This window comes from Typopeltis vanoorti, chromosome 4 (assembly GCF_054136105.1).
Source record: "Typopeltis vanoorti isolate ZY-2024b chromosome 4, IOZ_Tvanoo_1.0, whole genome shotgun sequence".
Taxonomy (NCBI): domain Eukaryota; kingdom Metazoa; phylum Arthropoda; class Arachnida; order Uropygi; family Thelyphonidae; genus Typopeltis; species Typopeltis vanoorti.
Genome location: NC_143552.1, coordinates 145,941,235 through 145,960,412, shown reverse-complemented (window position 1 = coordinate 145,960,412; position 19,178 = coordinate 145,941,235). Strand labels below are relative to the sequence as shown.

Genomic DNA, 19,178 nt, shown 5'->3' with positions numbered 1-19,178 from the left:
CGTCCTAGACAGGATTCGAACCCAGATCTTTCCAATCAAAGGTTCTTCGTATCCGCAAAAAATTATAACACTCTTGTATATTTACTATCATGGGAGTAAGTTTACTCAGAGTAAGTTATCCTACAGTAAATTGTGTGTTGATGTAATACCGGCGACGAGAATTGTCTACCACTGACTTACACAAACATTCATGCCCACAGTGCAATCATCTCACAGCCTGTTGATTGAAGAGCGAATCTATTCACTCCGCTAACCAGGCCATCACATAAGCAAAATAAGGAAAGATTATGGTGATCTAACAGCAAGAAATTATTTCCTTTCAAGATGTTTTAACTCACTTCAGTGCAATTCTTTTCAGGTAATATCTCTCTCATTTCTTGTTAAATGTTTCGAAAAGAAACCCTAAAATCTATTAAAAATAGCAATTATGTTGTTTGATTACTTTACTGTTACTGATTACAGCGTTTCCGTAAAAAATTAAACAAGTTGGTGGGTTTTATGCGGGATATAATTCTTCACAAATTATTGTATTAATGCGTTGAAGTTAACAGGATTCTAATTGCGTGCTTTATTATAGAATTTTCCTTTTGAAAAGGGAATGAGTAAAAGGATTACGCAATCGAAAAGTATTTGGGTCGATTTAATTAAAGTAATCTGATTATTCAGTCGCCAAGGGTTGTTTAAAAAAGTGCTAATAGGAAAGATAAAAGAAGCCTTAAAAAGTAGAAGCTTGTTAATAAATGTACAAATAGCGCGACTATTCACCGTGACATGATTTAAACATAAACGAACAGAGATCGAGTAGAGAGATTTAACTTTCTCAAACTCTGGTGACTTACAATTCATTTCAACTAATGCCCTTAGTCCTTATAAGGATAAGTACCGGCTTAAAGGGGCGAAGCAAGAATGCTTTTCATCTTCCCCGTTATCTGTAGAGGACAATGTAGGATAAGGTGTTATAGAGCTATTAAAGCCCTATAACCTCCTGCCATGATCAGATCATGGCAGGAGGGTAACAACAATAACCTAGCCTCAGTTAGAACTTCATTGGCTACAGCATTGCCATCCATTACCCTCCAAGGGTATTAATCAACGCATCTCACGGTCGATACTCAGTATATCTCAATCCTTCAACTAATTCCCTTAGTCCTTATAAGGACTGGCTTAAAGGGGCGAAGCAAGAATGCTTTTCATCTTCCCCGTTATCTGTAGAGGACAGTGTAGGGATAAGGTGTTATTGAGCTATTAAAGCTCTGATCATGGCAGGAGGGTAACAGCAATAGCCAAGCCTCAGTTAGAACTTCATTGTTCTAACTGAGGCTTGGCCACAGCATTGCATTCCATCACCCTCCAAGGGTATTGGATTGACTCAATTCCCGTATCAATTTATGCCTAATGATTTTATTGGATATTGAATTTTTATTGGTGTATTAGAAAATTAATTTTTATTTTAAAAATGTTTATTTAAAAATAGAATTTTTGTTAATTTATATTATAGTATTTATAATAAAGATGTATTTTAAAAGTTCTTTTAAATTAATTATTAAAGTAATAAAGCAACATTTACTTGAACTTGTCAAGTTTCTGCTTGGATATTGATATACAGCAATCCCTCGATTAATGCGCCTAATGCGGTCTTAAAACAGGCGTATTAATCGCAAACTTACTAATCGAATATAATACCCTATGGGAAAAAATATAATTCTTTCCTCAAATTTCTTTTTTAACCCTTAATTTATTTTATAAAATAATTAGGATATGTCTCAGGGCCTAGTTAAAGGGAAACCATGAAGCTGAAAGACAATAAAACATATTCAGAATATAAATTTATTATTCTACTTCTTAACAAAGAATTGACTATCATAGTTGGGTGGGAATTCTGTTGCTTCTTTTCATACAACCGACGGTATGGCCCTATTGCCTCCTCTACTACTTTTGCAAATTGCACTGTTTCTCTCTTCACCAGGATCAGTCTCTAAGTATTGCTGCTTAAAAACTTCGATTCTACGAAACTTATTTTCAAATTGTTTCTCTGAAATCTCTTTGGGCTTGTCAGTTATTAAATTTTCTTCATATTCTGCAGGATCTTCCCGCTGTGCGTCTAAATTTATCAGGTCGGATTCAAAGTTAATTCAATGTTTGAATTAATTCTGAATCTAAGCTAATTCAAATGAATTAACTTATATTCATTTGAAAAAGCCTCTAAATCATTTGTGTAATGTGAAAGAATGTGCTTCCAAACGACCCGCATATTGCTAGCAGTAATTTCATTCGACTTTATAACCAGGCTGAGGTTTCTCTGATTTGGCCAGAAAAGTGTTGGAATGCATTCGCTTCCAAATAGTTTCATCGACATTAAATATTTGTTGGTCATAATAGTCCCCTTCTTGCACAATTTTCTTCAAAATCTCTGGATAATTTTCGGCCACCTTCTTATCTGCACTTGCAGCTTCGCCTGTTGTGATAGAACATTATGTAGGCTATTTCTCTTTTTGAAAATCTCAAATCACCCAGCACTAACGTGGAATTCTCCTTCCTTTCCACCATTGGTAGCCCTTTCTTTCAAGATTGCAAAGAGACAATGCTTTTCATTTAATAAGGTCAGTGCTCAGCGGATCCGTTTTTGGTTACAATCTTCGATCCATGTAAAAAGAAGTCTCTCTAATTCAATCATTATAATACTTTGATTTCGAGTGCATGCATAATGAACTTGAAGCAGCCTTACCTTTCTCTTTTTGTATTCAGTAGCTTTGCTTAAAATTGCTCCTATAGTTGATTCACTCATTTTTTGTGTTCTTGTCCTATCATTTCCTTGTTCATTTTTCTTTATTATTTCAAGTTTTTCTTCCAATTAGATTACTTTTCGAATCATTTTCACACTTTTTCCTCACTAATTCTTTTACTCATGTGAAAGGTTGGGAAAATGCTTTAAAATAAAAAAAGTAAAGAAAAGCATTGCAAAGGAGACACGAGATATGATCATCAAAATGCTATGTAATTAGCAGACGACATAAATTTTGGCGGTAAATTTGGAACATGCGTACATGGAAATAGTGTAGTATGCCATTAAAAAATAACTTTGTGAAATGTTTTAAATCGGTAACTAAATTATTTCATCCTGGTGAGTGATTTTTTAAAATAGTTAGCCATAAAAATGTATAGATAGAAAATTTTTAAAATCTGTAGCATTACTGCAAATACAAAATATGCATTTATAAGAGGCAGCTTTAAATTAACTTTGCAAACGCATTGCTAACATTTGAAGCGTACGGATGCTACAGTATTGTTGGCCACGTTCACGCGGGCATGATCTCATGTATGCCAAATTTGGATAGCTGAACACTATACATATATCCTCAGGGAATGCCATCTACATCATCTCAATAATCTTCTTTTCTATGTGTACTTCTGGTGGCTATGTTCTCAATACGTTTGGCAACATGGTATAATTAAAGGAACGTGTAATCTGCAGGTGATAGGTGATGTACAAAACCTCTTGAAAAGGCTACAAAAGTAATTTCAAACCAAACGGATCTCATTGCTATTTCATGAATAAATTAAATATTTGAAATATACGGAATTATATACTTAAAATGGTCCATAAATCTAATGGGAAAGCCAATTATCTATGAAATTATGAAAGTTCCTGCTTTCGTATTCAATTGGCTGTGTGTGTGTGTGTGTGTGTGTGTGTGTGTGTGTGTGTGTGTGTGTGTGTGTGTGTGTGTGTGTGTGTGTGTGTGTGTGTGTGTGTGTGTGTGCGCGTGCGCGCGCGCGCGTTCGTGTGCGCAATTAAACGTGAATAAACAATATTGAATATTTATTCATTTCTGTCTTTTAATTTAATCTTTATCTTTAGACAGACCGACATCTTCATGTGCTATCATTTAATTTTTGCATTCCCTAAGAACTGGTATTTTATATATTTCTTTCAAGGACCGTCTTGTTGCAAACGAAGAGCTAGCAAGCCACCCTTCAAAACAATTCAAGCTTAATATTTGGCATCTTTCTCTGTGACGAATGTAACTGCTACTAATTCAGCTGTTGGCAATTTATGTTCAACTGGACAGCAATGTTTTCTTTGAAGGGTTAAATAATTTCATAAATTCCAATCTGAGGAATTAGGCTTATCCCATGGTCATCCCTGTGAAATTCTCTAGGTCATAGATTATTATCATCGCTCAATATAAAGAAATTGGTTATCTAAAATAGCTTCAGAAGAGTACAAAACTCTGACATTCTTCCTCCAGAGCAACAATGCACTGAGATGCAAAATTTTACGTAGGTTGTTGTCAAGAGCGGTTTAGCTCTTGTTGTTTGCGAGAAGAAAACCCAAGCTCCCAGAAGGTAGAAACAAGCTTAAATATATGCATATACACAGAGACGAGCGTATTCTGAATGAGCTGTATCTTTAGGTACATCTACGTAGCAAATCTTTTAAGTTCAATTATTATTCTAACCTGCTCTGTAAATAAATAAATTGGTGTATGAAAATATCCTAATGGAATTCTGAGAATACATTATAAATACAGATTATTTTAAGAATTTATGTAGTTTATTATAGATTTTAAACAATTGTATTATTTTGATTTATTTTATTTAATTTTAAATTTTTAAATTGTATTATTTTTTTATTTTTTGCATTGTTGAAAACAATGAAATTCACGATAGAACGTGGCACTATATATTGGAGGGTAATGGATGGCAATGCTGTAGCCAATGAAGTTATGACTGAGGCTCGGCTATTGCTTTTACCCTCCTGCCATGATCAGAGCTTTAATAGCTCAATAGCACCTTATCCCTACACTGTCCTATACAGATAACGGGGAAGATGAAAAGCATTCTTGCTTCGCTCCTTTAAGCCAGTCCTTATAAGGACTATATTTTCACATGACACACTGCACTGCATTGTCGGTCAACAGAGAATGGAATTACAGATTATACAATAATGGTTCCAATGGCTAACAATAAAATACCATCAAATACTGTAGTTATAAAATAATGCTGAAACTAAATCATCCATAGAACAATGCTACGCTATTTTTAGGACCTCCAAAACACAGTTGAAAGTTTATACACGTAAATATACGTTTTGCAAATGAATTATCCAAACTTAATTTACTTCACTATAAGAATTATTATTTTAGCAGATATAACTGCAAGAATATTGGTTTTATGGTCATAAAGAAATATCTGGTTATTAATCACGTATTCTTTAAAAACCTGCACGTCTAAATAAAAGAAGTGGAAATCGATAAGACATTTATTAACAAATCCAAAATCCAATAATTATCTTGACAATGAATGTTAGGAAATATGTACAGAAACTATTTAATATCGGTGTAATTATCGGTTAGTGCGCTTTTTTAACCAATAAATATAGAATTTTGTAGGTTTTTTTTTTTATATTTTTGTTTAGTTGTACTATTTGGCAGGTTCAAATAAATTGAAATGTTTTTTGTATCAATTAATTTCTTACAACGAATTCAAATAGCAAAAATGTGCAATATCCCCAAAAATATCTTGAATCCTCATACCGCACACATACACACATGCGTTATTGAGTAGCGTCAAAAATGTGTGAACTGATCTAGACGCTTGAATCACCTTTGCCACGAATTGCCTCCCAATGTAGTAGTGTATGCTGAGCTAAGGCATCTCGTAACACAGAATAATTCTGTGTTACGAGATGCATTATTATTCTGTATTATAATTCTGCTTGTCACTAACGGGGATTAGTATGATAAGAACGCATCGTAATACAGTTATCCATCTTTGCAATCACGAATAAAATTACAAATTTCAATCGATTCATGTAACATCGTCATTAGCTACCATCTATCCACTACTGGATGAAGGCCTTTCCAAGACTACTCTAAAACTGTCAATGACCTTCCTCCCCTATATCAGTTCTGAAAATCATATTATATCATCAATCGACCGTTATTTGTGTCGGCCTCGTGGTCGTTGTTTTCCCTTGTGGAATCCAAGCCAGTACTTCTTTTGTCGATCGTTGATCTTGACTTCAAGCAATACGCCCAGCCCATTGCTACATCATACTTTTCACTCTTTCTATGATTTTGGAAATGTTGGTTTGATTTCTTATCCACGTATTTTTGTGATATTAACCATACTTCTTTCCATATTAAATTGTGTTATTCTTAATTTTTGAATTTCCTTTGCATTCGGTGTCCATGTTTCACAGCCATATGTCAATATAGGAAGAATGCACTGGTTAAAAACTTTTCTCTTCAGGCATAATATGGTAGTTGACTGTTGAATATTGAATGTAATTTTCCTAATCCTTTCCACCAAAGCATTGTGCGTCTTTTAATTTCGTCCATCATATTTTGTTCCGTTGTCATGTAATGATGTCCTTGTTTAATTTCATCATTATTTATTTTCATTAATTTTTTCTGGCTTAGCTCGTTTTCTTTAGGTTTATCTTAAAATGCCAGCTGTTTTGCTAGAAATTTAGAGTTCATAGATACGAGTCTGTAATTCATGCGCAGTTGAAGTAAACATAATCATGTCATCTGCAAAGCGTAAATGGCTTAAATATCTTCCATTTATCTTCAGACCTTTTCTTCCCAATCAAGAAGTTTGATTATTTCTTCTAGGCACGGTGTGAATAGTTTGGGAGATATTGTGTCACCTAGTCTTATGCCTCTCTGTATTTTCACAGTAGAGATGTTCTCACTGAAATGAATTATTGCTACTGTTGTATGGGTGAATGCTAATTTGTTGGTCCTGGTATATGGCTCATCCATCTGCTTGCTTCGTAATGCTTTAAGTATTGCACAACTTTTTACTGAATCAAAAGCTTTCTCATAATCAATAACACCAAGACGACTTCCTCATGTCCCATTGTGCTAAAGCCGGTTGGAAATTTTGCCTGTTCGTTTTGTTTTGATGGGTCTAGAATTGCACAAAAGCTATGAGCCAAGACTTTTGTAAACACTTTTGTAAACCACCGATAGCAGACTTATTAATCAGTAGTTCGTCAAGTCTTCTACTGCAATTAACATAATATGAATAATTTAAATCATTTTCATATGGCTTCGAATTCCCGATGCCTGTTAGAGGAGTTTCGTGGGTTTAGTCAATAGCAAAAATGAAGATTAAAATACTACTAATGTTTGAGAGGAATCTCACAAATTAAAATAAAAGAAAAAATGATTTATTCTCTGTGAATTAATCCGTGGAAATTTCGGAGTTTAATTTTATTATGCAACAAGAATCAATTCATCCAGCCATCCAATGATTCTTCGTCCAAGACGGAATTAGTCCCGTGAGTAGGGGGTTTGGCTAGTTAATGCAGCCGACCTGCTATTCCTCTGCTGTATCATTCTAACAGTAAGAGCATTTTATGTGTCATGGAGCCGGTTTGTCTGTTTGCGGGATAACAAAACCGAGTATTCGGCCGGAATATCAAACTGCCACATACGTACGAAACCACTATTCACCGTCAGTTTAAAGCCCTGATAAAAGTTCTTTCGCCATTTAAAGGGGAGAAATTAATAAGAATTTTGGATCCACGATTGTGGATCCAATTGCTCTTATTAGATGATCTAATATATGATATATATTGAAAATGTGGATTGAGATTCCATTGAAGCAAAATAAAATTCATCATTGGCAGTGTTATAATCTTAACTCGCTTCATCAGTTAAAATGCCTCAGAATTAACAGTCATTGAAACCTAAATCAAGCATATCTCTAAAGCGATCTTTATTCGATAAATCGATCCTTTACGTGAGACTTGTGCTGCCATAGTAACACGTTCCTTGCCAACAAAACCATAAATGTACCTCCCATGAATGGAAAACCGAATGCTGCACTAACAGACGTCTTCTGATATTGTTCATTATAGATCCACATTGAACTTCACTATGACTGGTTTTAGTACAGACAGAGCATGCTCCTAATAACACATCCTAGTATTATCATTTTCTCTGAAAGAACATCTAATAAACAGTTTAACTCAATTTCGGATATTACTGCGAGACAACTGTAGATACGATGCTTCACAGCTCTCACAATGTTTTGGCTAGATGGGTGAAGCAAGAATTCTTTTCATATTCCCCGTTATCTGTAGAAGGAAATGTATGAATGAGGTGTTATTTTATATATATATATATATATATATATATATATCTGTGTGTGTATGTGTGTGTTAGAAATAATTCCAAGCAATTTTAAACCTGGTTTAACTCCATTTCCCAAGTAAGCAAACAGACAAACAATCAAGTTTGCGCCTGCAAGTGATGCAAGTCTAGCTGATCCTACAGGTAGTGCAAGACTAAGTGATCAGAGCTTATGCCACCTTTACCACTAGTTACCATTAGTGATCAGAGCTTATACCACCTTTACCACGAGTTCCCTTAGTCAGAGCTTATACCACCTTTACCACGAGTTCCCTATATATATATATATATATATATATATATATATATATATATATATATGTAGAAAGTATGTTACCTTGGGTATAATAAATGTTAAAAATACCAAGCAATTTTAAATCTGGTTTTACTCCATTTCCCAACTAAGCAAACAGACAAAAAGTCAAGTTTGCGCCTGCAAGTATATATATATATATATATATATACAGACAGACAACACAGACAGTCTTATATATATATATAAGACTGTCTGTGTTGTTCATAGTCTTTTAACCCTCAATGTTTAGTGATTTTTCTTTTATAATGTCACCTGAAGAAGGCTGTTACGGGCCGAAACTAGTAGTGTGTTTATATTAAAACCTTTTTACTTAAATCTCGGTTCTAGTCATTTAATTCTTCATAAGAAAAAAAAATATATATATGTATGTATATATATATATATTTACTATATATATACATATATATAGTTCTTTTAAGAACTCAATTCAATTAGGTGATGATCCCAGATGACCAAAGAACTAGAAAGATCATCCCAATATACAAGAAAGGAGACAAAAGAGACTGCAGAAATTACTGACCAATCAATTTACTCCCTCACACCTGTAAAATATTCATAAGAATTATACAGAATACATTAAAAAACACCTATGAAGAAATGATAGGCATAGAACAAGCTAGTTTCCGAGGAAACTATTCAACAATAGGCCAAATTTTCGAGTTCTTAAAAGAACTGGGTGATGGAATGAGTCCTTGACTTTTTATCCTGTCTTCTGAATGAAGAGAATCTGTGTGGATGGAATGTTATCGAGTTAAAAGCTCCAGTCACGGCTGGGTAACGGGCAATAGCCGAGCCTCAGTTAAAACTTCATTGGCTTCAGCATTGCCATTCGTTACCCTGGAAGTCCTAAGAAAGACTTTTTATTCTGCCTCTTTAATTGATTTAATTGAAATGAAATTGAAATAACTATAATATATAGCGATACCAAACGAACTTTGAACGGGTGTGGAAAGTTATTGGAGCAATATAAGATATTATAGCAAGAATAAAGAAAAGTTCCTGATAGGATTAATTTAGGCTTGTCTTATTGTTTTTAATTAATTAATTAATTTTATAATTACTGTTAATCTGGTAATAATCAAATGTTTACAATTATTAATTACAAGCATTTGATAGTAGTTTTTACAACATTTTACAATAATACTGTAATATTATATATATATATATATTTTTTTTTTATATATATAATATTATTTTAATATTATAACAGTACACTCACACGATATTATAATATTAATAAATGTTCGTTTATTCAATGATCATTGAGACAATCTAATAATTGACCGGAAAAAAAAGAAAAAGGGAACATTTGGAAAACTAAACTTATAAACTGTAAATCTTTATTCCATTAAAATAAACTAAAACCGGTGTATATCTGCGCGTAAGGACATATTCTTAATTCGTTGCGCATGTTCTGTTATCGACAGAGATCAAATTATGTAAACCCCCCAAAGTATGTCAAACTATAGTACATTTAGTACGATTCCTGGGTTAGGTGTTGTTTGTTATTTATTATTTTTTATACTTTTATATAATCCGGAATCCCTAAACTGTATTTTATTTTATTTTTTCATAGATTTATTTACATTCGCCTTGTAAGCTGAAGCTTTGTTTTATTGTCGATCTTCATAAAAACATTCGAGAGCAGATGATTTTGATAAAAATAAAATTAACGATTTTGATCGTCGATTATTATTTTTTTAAACCAGATTCACTTTGCATGAAGATTTAAAAAAAAATAAATAAAAAAAAAAAAATAAATAAATAAATAAATAAAAAAAAAAATATATATATATATATATATAATATATATATATATTATATATATATATATATATATATATATATATATATATATATATATATATATATATATATATATATATATATACTATGTGTGTGTGTATATATATATATAAATACACACACACAGTATATATATATTTTTTTTTTAATTCGGTAATGCGACGTACACAACGGACTCATCATTGGATGCTAATGAGTCCGTTGCATAACTTTAGGCAACGCATTTCGCTATAACAAAATAAATTCTACTAATATCTATTATAATATAACTAACTTTCTCAGCGAAAACGTTTAGCTCTTTTCGTTGATCGGCTAAATGTTGTAGTGGATCTCTTATGTTTAATTTATGTTTCCGTGACTTCATTCAACTGTGATGAAATGAAAGAAAGAATAAGGATATCGATTCAATCGATATACTGTTGTGAAAAGAACAGACATAGATGGTCTGAACAAATGAAGATGAAAAATTGATTCCGTTTAGTTCGGTTGGCTTTAAATTTGATATTGAGTAAATCTTGACCAGCACTTACATTTTCATGAAAGTTGAACAAAACAAGAAACCATGAATTCCACTTTAATAAATCAGCACCCATGGGCGAACAAAAAAAAAACAGTAAACGAAAATTGGCAAGCAAGTATCCGGAGAGAGCCTACTGGTGAGATATAGAGGAAAACGTAATTGATCCCCTAACTAAATTGACCTCTTCTGGATAACAACACGAAGTTTAGGAAGTTTCTGGTGCACCATCGCAAATGTGAGAATGGTGTTCAGGTTGAGCAGACTTGGGATGTGTATAAGGTGAACAGCTAGCTGTAAAGGTGAGTATACTTAAACCGAAAAGGAGGACACCTCGTTTTTTTTTTTTTTTTGACAAGCCTATGCATGTGACGTATCAGTAAAGTTTAGAGGTGTTATTCAACCTAATCAAAGAAATCTGTATGATTAAATATAAGAAAAACTGATACGTGATCATTCATACGAGAGCGAGCGAGCGAGAGAGAGAGAGAAAGAAGAACAAGAAGAATATTGTGCGAAGCAATAGTCTGATAATCTGAAAACCTGCTTATAGACCAAAGAGTTTTTATTTTGCCACTTCAGGCTTCCATTAAGTAGCATAAAGTTGGTTTCGCGTTGGTGATGAAATTCGTATATCACCCAAAGACATTCCTAAACACCAATGTCCAGAATGAGATTGGAACCTACACGCAATTGATCTATCTGCAAGGTTATCCAGTTGAAAAAGTTGTGAATAGGTGTTTTTTTTTCTTCAAATGATAGAGAGTAGGCTGGACTCATACAAAGGAGGAGGAGGAGGAGGAGGTTCCCCTTTGAAATGTACGTTTCTCATCCGCAAAGTAGGCAAATCGGTCATACAACATGAGCAAGCAACGCACAATAATACTAACTACGTCGGCTGATGTTTCGGCAGTAATGTCAAACCAGGCAATTGAAGAATGGTAGAACGCCAGTAACTACATTATTTACGGAGGTTGTTGAAAGATGGAATGCTTTAGTACTTTACATATTGTCAAATGAAGGAGAAAAAGTCGAGGATAAAGAGAGAGAGGAGATCAATAGGAAGTGAGAGCGAGGAGGAGGAGGAGGAGGAGGAGAGTGGGCCAAAGTAAGAACCATGGAGCACTGTGGTATTAGTAAAAAAATGTGAAGAAAATTATTCCAGCACCATGACGTCATGCGTAGTGAGCGAAACCAAAGGGAAGTTGTAATAGACATCATCGGCCTTGATAACGCAATCATTAAACATGCCCTAAAGATAAGACACGGCGTTATTTGAGTATTATGACTGAGAAACGTGTTAAATCTTGCGGTATCTCCCTTAAAGGTTGAAGATTCTAGGTATCACGTGTCCTCTCTCTCTCTCTCTCTCTCTCTCTCTCTCTCGCTGATAAGTAATTTAGGCAAGAGGAGCATTCTTAACTCTGAGGAAAAAATACGAAATATCAAAGCTTTATATTTCATAATTCTTTTCTGTCGTACAGATGGTTTGAAAAAGGTTCGGACCACCTGCACAGTGAAAGCACTTCCATTGTGCAGGTTTTAGTTACTTTCCGAGGTTGGGGGGGGGGAGGTAGATGAAAACTTTCCACCACTTTTGAATTGCGAAGCCATGCACAAAACGTCCTTGACACAGCCGAAGAGAAAACATCTTTTCGGAAAAGTAATCAAAGGCACTGGTGTAACTCAATCTATTTTCTGACCTCTCATTCAAAGTTTTTTGACATTTACAGAATAGCTGTAGAATCCACTAAGTAGAGATATGTTTCCTTCAAGGAACCCAGGCTAACAGTTGAAAGAAGGGGAAACGTTTGAAAACATCGCCAGATAAAAATCGCCTTTCATAGGTATTAATACGTAGCCAGATGCTCCGCTCTTAACCACATCCTGCAACATAAAGCAATATGTCACACGAAAATCGAGTTCGGAAATAATTTAACATACAGTACATGTAATAAAGCGTTACTAACAGCTTACTATGGAGAATATCTGAGGAAACAATTTATTTAATACGGATCCTGCTGAAGCGTAGGATGCCTGTTAATCCTCTGTATTCTTCTAGCCTATTCAGCGGGACTAAACATTTGAATGAGACCATCCAACTTATCTTTAACTGAACTATCCGTTATAAAGGCTCGTCGCTTTCTAGACGGAGTTGAAATACGAATACAGTCTTTACAAAATAAGGCCATCGTTTTTACCATTTATTTCGAAAATTCACTTACCAGCATAGCCTTGGAAGAATTCAGAATTCGGAGTAAATATCTGGATCAGAATATCGAAACTAATAGTTCAAGTTCCCTTCCCTCCTCCAATACTAACAAATATAAAGTATGAATAGCCTTTCTCTCATAAGAGAAGAGGTTTAGTTTGTGAACCCGAGACATAAATATCCCCCACATTTCTCCACTACTACGCTTCCTAGCAGAAAAATTCTTTATGAAGACATCTACGCATCCAAACCAACTAATACAGCAAGCCGGAAACTATGACGGTAATGAACACTGGAAACACAAAAGACCGAAAGCCATCCTAACACTCAACGACGAATAACCACTTCTGCCCACTCAGGGCGAGCTAAAATAGCTCACAAATCTCTCCCATCACTGCTCCCGAAACAGACAACAGGGAATATGAAAAGCGTCAAGCTTCACCCTCTGCGCCATATATGTCCTGCGTCCTTAGTTTGTGAAGCTGTTCCCTCGTAAAAAAACAATCACTAAAATTCAGATGGTACTGCTAAAATGCTGGGTGTAGCTGTCCAATAACTATGAGTGATCTACAGTGTAGATCACTCATAGCAATTTTCTGAACTGGAGTGATTCAGGTCCTGAATCATTCCAGTTCAGAAAATTCAGCAGTGGTTCCACTCAGTGACAGGCTCACCCTACCACTGAGCAGAACCGCTCATATTCCAGGGAAAAGCGTCCACCGTTACGGTCTCGATAAAAGCCCTGCCGGAAAATGCCAATCCTCAGGGACTCAAATTGCTCTCTCAAGGAAAAACTCCCCCAAAATCTTAAGCCGTCCCTAAGCGGGAGCCGGATCCAGAAGAAACCTTAAGAGCGCGAAAACTCTCTCGTTCTAAATACATACAGAATAAAGAATAAGTTATTGGAAATGATTTCAATAAATGCTTTTTATCGTCATCTTACTTTTAACTGATATCTTACTTTTAATTGTGATAGTTACTGTATACATTTAAAGATAAATGTATACAGTAACTATCAGAATTAAATTTTGTCTATTTTAGAATTTTATATTTCACATAACTAAGAAATATTTCAATATTACATGCAGTGAAATTGGTGGAAAAATCGAATGGAAGCTACATTTGTATCAGACTTATTGGCGCACCACGAAAAGAGAATGGCCGCCATCGCATATTCTTGAAAAAAATTCAAATGTGTCATCGTCCCTCCTACACGCATTACACGTTTCTAAATATATTTTCTTATATAAAAGATGCTTCGTTAGTATGTTTAAACTTCTTATGGATATAACGCTTGCTAAATGGTATTTCTTCGGTGCAGTTAGTTATTTTGTTCATAATTTAATATACCGCCTCTTCGTCGCATCTCCCCGGTGTCCCGCTAAAAAGGGCTGTGATCATATCGCCCTCCAGCTGACACACACACACTCACACAGATATCGTTGATGAATGATTCTGCAAAGTGCTAGGGAATGGAATTTTATTAATGAACTTTCAGATGAGCACTCACTTGTCACTGCTTCCACTTACATGGAAGCACTTGTCAGTGCTTCCGTGTACCGTCGCACAAAATGAATATTGTCGCATAAAAGCATTAAACGCAATATTCAATATCCTTAAAAGCGATCTCGCTCTCCTTAGCGCACTCTCTCTGTCCTATTTTTTTTTTCATCAAACATGTCTCATAACATTAACAGCGAAAAGAAAATAAACGAAAAACACACAGAATCAAACGTTTATTGACTTTATATTTCGCTCTGAGAAGAAAAAAAAAGTTTTGCTATAAGTTTTAGTAAGATTCCTATATGCATATGGTAACAATCACATCGGTACCTTTCACCGCTAGATGGCAGCATCTCACGCCATTACTGCCATCACTAGCTCATAGCAAAGTCACTGTGGCCTTTGAAGGGATATGCACTTCAAGAAGGTCGGGGTGAGCGAAGCTACTCTTAGAATAATTGGTTCATCAAAGCCTCTTGGCATCGTCGATGCTGCATTAAAGTTAAAAAAAAAAAAAAAAAAAAAAAAAAAACAGGGAGTGCAGCTTAAAATTAATAAATCATTTCTTGACTTCATAAGGTGTTTTTTTTTTAATTTTACACCAAAACCAATTTTTCGATTAATCTTAAAAATAAATAAATAAAATAAAAACTGCATTTTAGGGGAGGGGGGGCTCAAGTGACAGATTACTATTAAAAAAAGAAGAAATTCGAAACTGAGTTGTTAGAGATATGTTTGTATAAGGAAGAATAAAATGTACTTTATGCTTCGTAAATCTAATCTCTCCCTCGATTTCGCATGCAAAATCCTGCTCCCCCCCCACCTTGTTCTTGTTCTTGTTCTTGCAAATGCCAACCCTAAAACTGGATATTAGCATCTGAGGCCATGAGAACATACTGAATAAATAAAAGTTACCAGAGTGAATATAAAATGGCTAAAACTCACTAGGCCAGTTTTAATAAAGTCTTTCCTAATAAGTGTTATATTTTGATCAGAAAATTGATAAATTATTTTATTAATATTAGTTTAATCATTGGGATTTATTTAGGTAATTTTTCTTTACTAGACATATATAAATGAAGATGAACTACTTTGTACGAACGAAATCAACATTCTCCGTATGAAGAATGCGTAAATGTTTATAAAATTATATGATATCTGTATTATTTATTAGAAATCTTAGTAGAAGTAGTTTATATTCCAAGATTTTTCAGTTGAATTTTATAATAATATTTATACACCATAAAATTATAATTATAAGTGACAAAGTAAAAATTGGGTGAGCATAGCATAAATTTATAAATATATCTTTCTGTATATATCAGAAATTAAGAATGTGTTGTAACTTGAATAATGTTATGCAAAATTCCAATTTTATTAACGAGACCTCAGTTATAATAACGGTATTATTAATAACAACACAAATATACAAGATAAAGAACTTTTTGATATAAAGTGATGATAAAATGTTTTTTTTTTTTAAAAAAATTAAGAACAAAAGTATTTGCAGATAAAAAGTATGTATATAAGTAAATAGTTACGCAAAATATCAAAAATCTTTCGACATTCTACATTGGTGGAGAAGCATTTCGAACTTACCTTTGACACTCATAGCGGTAACTTGACAAACAGTTACCAGCAACCCAGCTAGGACATAGAAATATAGCAGTGACATCCACTGTTTCAGTAGACTGCTCATCTATTACTGCACATATGAAACATTCCTTGATGGGTGGCTGAAAGTATCCGAAATGTTCCTACGACAACGTATAGCGTTCGTTAGGAACGCACAATAGCACACTACACTAATATTTTAACTTCCTGGAATTTAGATGCCTCCAGACATCACAATGAGCACAGAAATAAATACCTTCAGACTTTTCCCAGAGACAACGCGCGAAAAATATGTTTTTGTGGTTATTACTCGTTACTTCTTACGAGCAACATTTGGAAAAGAATGCTGACGAGCTGGCGCGCGCACCGTACTCGGAAAAGAGCCGACTCACTGTAGTCTGCAGCAATGGAACTAAGCTATCAACGTCCTGCATTGATTGCCCATACTACAGTTGCACAGGATAGGAGAAAATGGGTCACGTGACAAGCGCTCTCTATCTGCCACGTGATCCAATTGATGCTAAGGAGAGGTTGTTTCCTATGACTGTCCTCATTACATGAGATACAGCGACAGATTGACGGAGAGAGAGTGAATACAGAGAAAGCGTATTGAGAGACAACCGTGGAAACTAAACTGGATAACTGCATAAATCAGTGCGGTTGTACAATTGGAATGTTTCTGCGCATATATTTAATAGCATGCTACATAATATAATATAATATAATACTTGCTTCCTGCAAAAATCTTGGATAGATGCATACTGAAACCGAATGACTGGTATCTTAAATATATATCATCTTAAATATAACTACAACCATATTCATTTTTTTATATAAATATATCATTTAAATATCTTATAGGAGTATGAATATATATATAAAAAAAAATGCAAAATATTAAGTATAATAATTAAATTCATGCTTGTAAATAAGAGCTTTTTATTCATTCTATATTGTTTATGAAGTATTTTATTCAAATTTAAATATTAAGTTATAATAACTTTAAAAGCAACTTTCCATGTCTTTCTAGCATAAGAAATAAAATTACAAATGCATCATGAAAATTAAATGTATTGGCATCTGCAGAAACATAGAAAATAAATTTCAAGATAATCGGTGAAATTGTTGAATAGAAGCGAACTGAATGAATATATAGAATATAAATAATGAATATAAAGAATGAAATCTGTATAGCATCTGCTCAGTATTTATTAATATCTTATATGAAGGATGGAATTAATAGTAAGCAGTATTAGAGTAAAAAATACAGTACTGTAGTAATAAGTCATTTCAGCTGAAATGTTGTGCTTAAATAGTTATGAGAATAAGGAAGTTAAATAGCGTGGGAGATCAAAAAAAAAAAAACATGAGCTGTAAAATCAATGTAAATTTAAATGTAAGAGCTTAGCAAGTTTTTTAACATGCTACGCTCTTGACTTACACATTCACTGCATAAGTATTCATGGGCAAAACTAAAATGATGATTGTTGGTGGGATTACATTGAAAATATCAGTGTAATATCTAAACAAAGATATTGCATTTGATATTAACATAATATGAAGTAATGTTTTGTTTAAAACTGTCTGAAGCAATATATTATAACTCGCTATTTATAAATTTATAGTTGCAGAGTTGAGGTTTCAAATTTCTGTTTGTATATTCGCTTTTAAACATAATGTACACATGTTATGATTTCCATCTGTTTAAATAATATCCATGAATACATAGTAGAAAAATCCTTTAAGTAGTGTACATTGCATTATGGCAAACTCTACAAAATACTACCCTGTAAATGTGATCGAAGTTCTACCTACTAGTTTTCTTATAAACAAGGGCCTAACACTTTGGAAACGCTGTCGTACTTGATTAGCATAATTAAGCAATATAATTTTAAAGTATTTTATAATTTGTTAAAAAATATATATATAAATTATTAAAATACTTGAAATATTTTTATAATTTTTATTTATAACAATTATATTTTAAGTGAGTTTGAGTTTAACTAGTACACCTTAAATTATTGAATAACCCTGTTATATATCAATTTGGCATCTGGTATCTATCTAACTTCACTGAGGGTATTCTGGAAGAACAACATAAAGTCCTTTTCAGGGCTTTAGGGCTTCCAGGACTTCCAGGGTAACAAATGGCAATGCTGAACCAAGGAAGTAAACTGAGGTTCGGCTGTTGCTGTTATCCTGGGTGTGAGTTTTTGAGTTCGCTCCCTTAGGGCTTTTGCCTTAAGGGAGCACCTTGAGTCTCCGGAGAAGGGGTTCTTGTCGGTGAATTATTTTCCTCGGAATTTGAGCGGTTCTGCTCAGTAGTCGGGGTGCTAGGACGGGGCGGCCGTCACTAAGTGGAACCAACGCTGAGACATGGACGGTCTTTCGCCCACTATGGAGTGGCCTAGAGATCGTCCGATTTTTTGAGATTTTACCCTTTACTTACTAATCAGGGTATAACAAATGGCAATGCTGTAGCTAATGAAGTTTTAATTGAGGCTCTGCTATTGCCGTTACCCAGCCATGACTAGAGCTTTTTAGCTCAATAACACTCCATTCACACAGATTTTCTTCATTCAGATGACGGGATAAAGAGTCAAGGACTCAGTCCATCGCCCAGTTCTTATAAGAACTATCTAACTTCGATGGATTATTCGACCGTGAAGTCTACTAACTTCGATGGAGATGGATTATTCGACCGTGAAATGCGTTGATTCCTCTGGAGGGTAATGGATGGCAATGCTGTAGCCAATGAAGTTCTAACTGAGGCTCAGTTATTGCTGTTACTCTCCTGCTATGATCAGAGCTTTATAGCTCAATAACACCTTATCCTTACACTGTCCTCTACAGATACAGATAACGGGGAATATGAAAAGCATTCTTGCTTCGCCCTTTTAAGCAAGTCCTTTTAAGGACTTATCTAACTTCAGAAAAATTAAGTAATTTGTAAATTAGCCCAAATAGTATACAACTTTATTAGCGAAGGATTATTAAATAATAATGTATCATCGAAGGACTATTAAATAAATAATATCATCACCGAAGGACTATTAAATAATT

The 19,178-nt window shown here is 34.1% G+C and overlaps 1 protein-coding gene across 1 annotated transcript in view; it reads right to left on the bottom strand.

Annotated features, from left to right (window-relative positions):
* The window catches only part of LOC150107735 (zwei Ig domain protein zig-8-like), a 126,418-nt gene extending 110,305 nt beyond the window's left edge, over positions 1-16,113 (bottom strand). Inside the window, exon 1 of the mRNA XM_090392179.1 lies at positions 16,101-16,113. Coding sequence (XP_090248305.1) covers positions 16,101-16,113 — 13 coding nt within the window. The remainder of the gene's footprint in view (positions 1-16,100) is intronic.
* Positions 16,114-19,178: the final 3,065 nt, after the last annotated feature.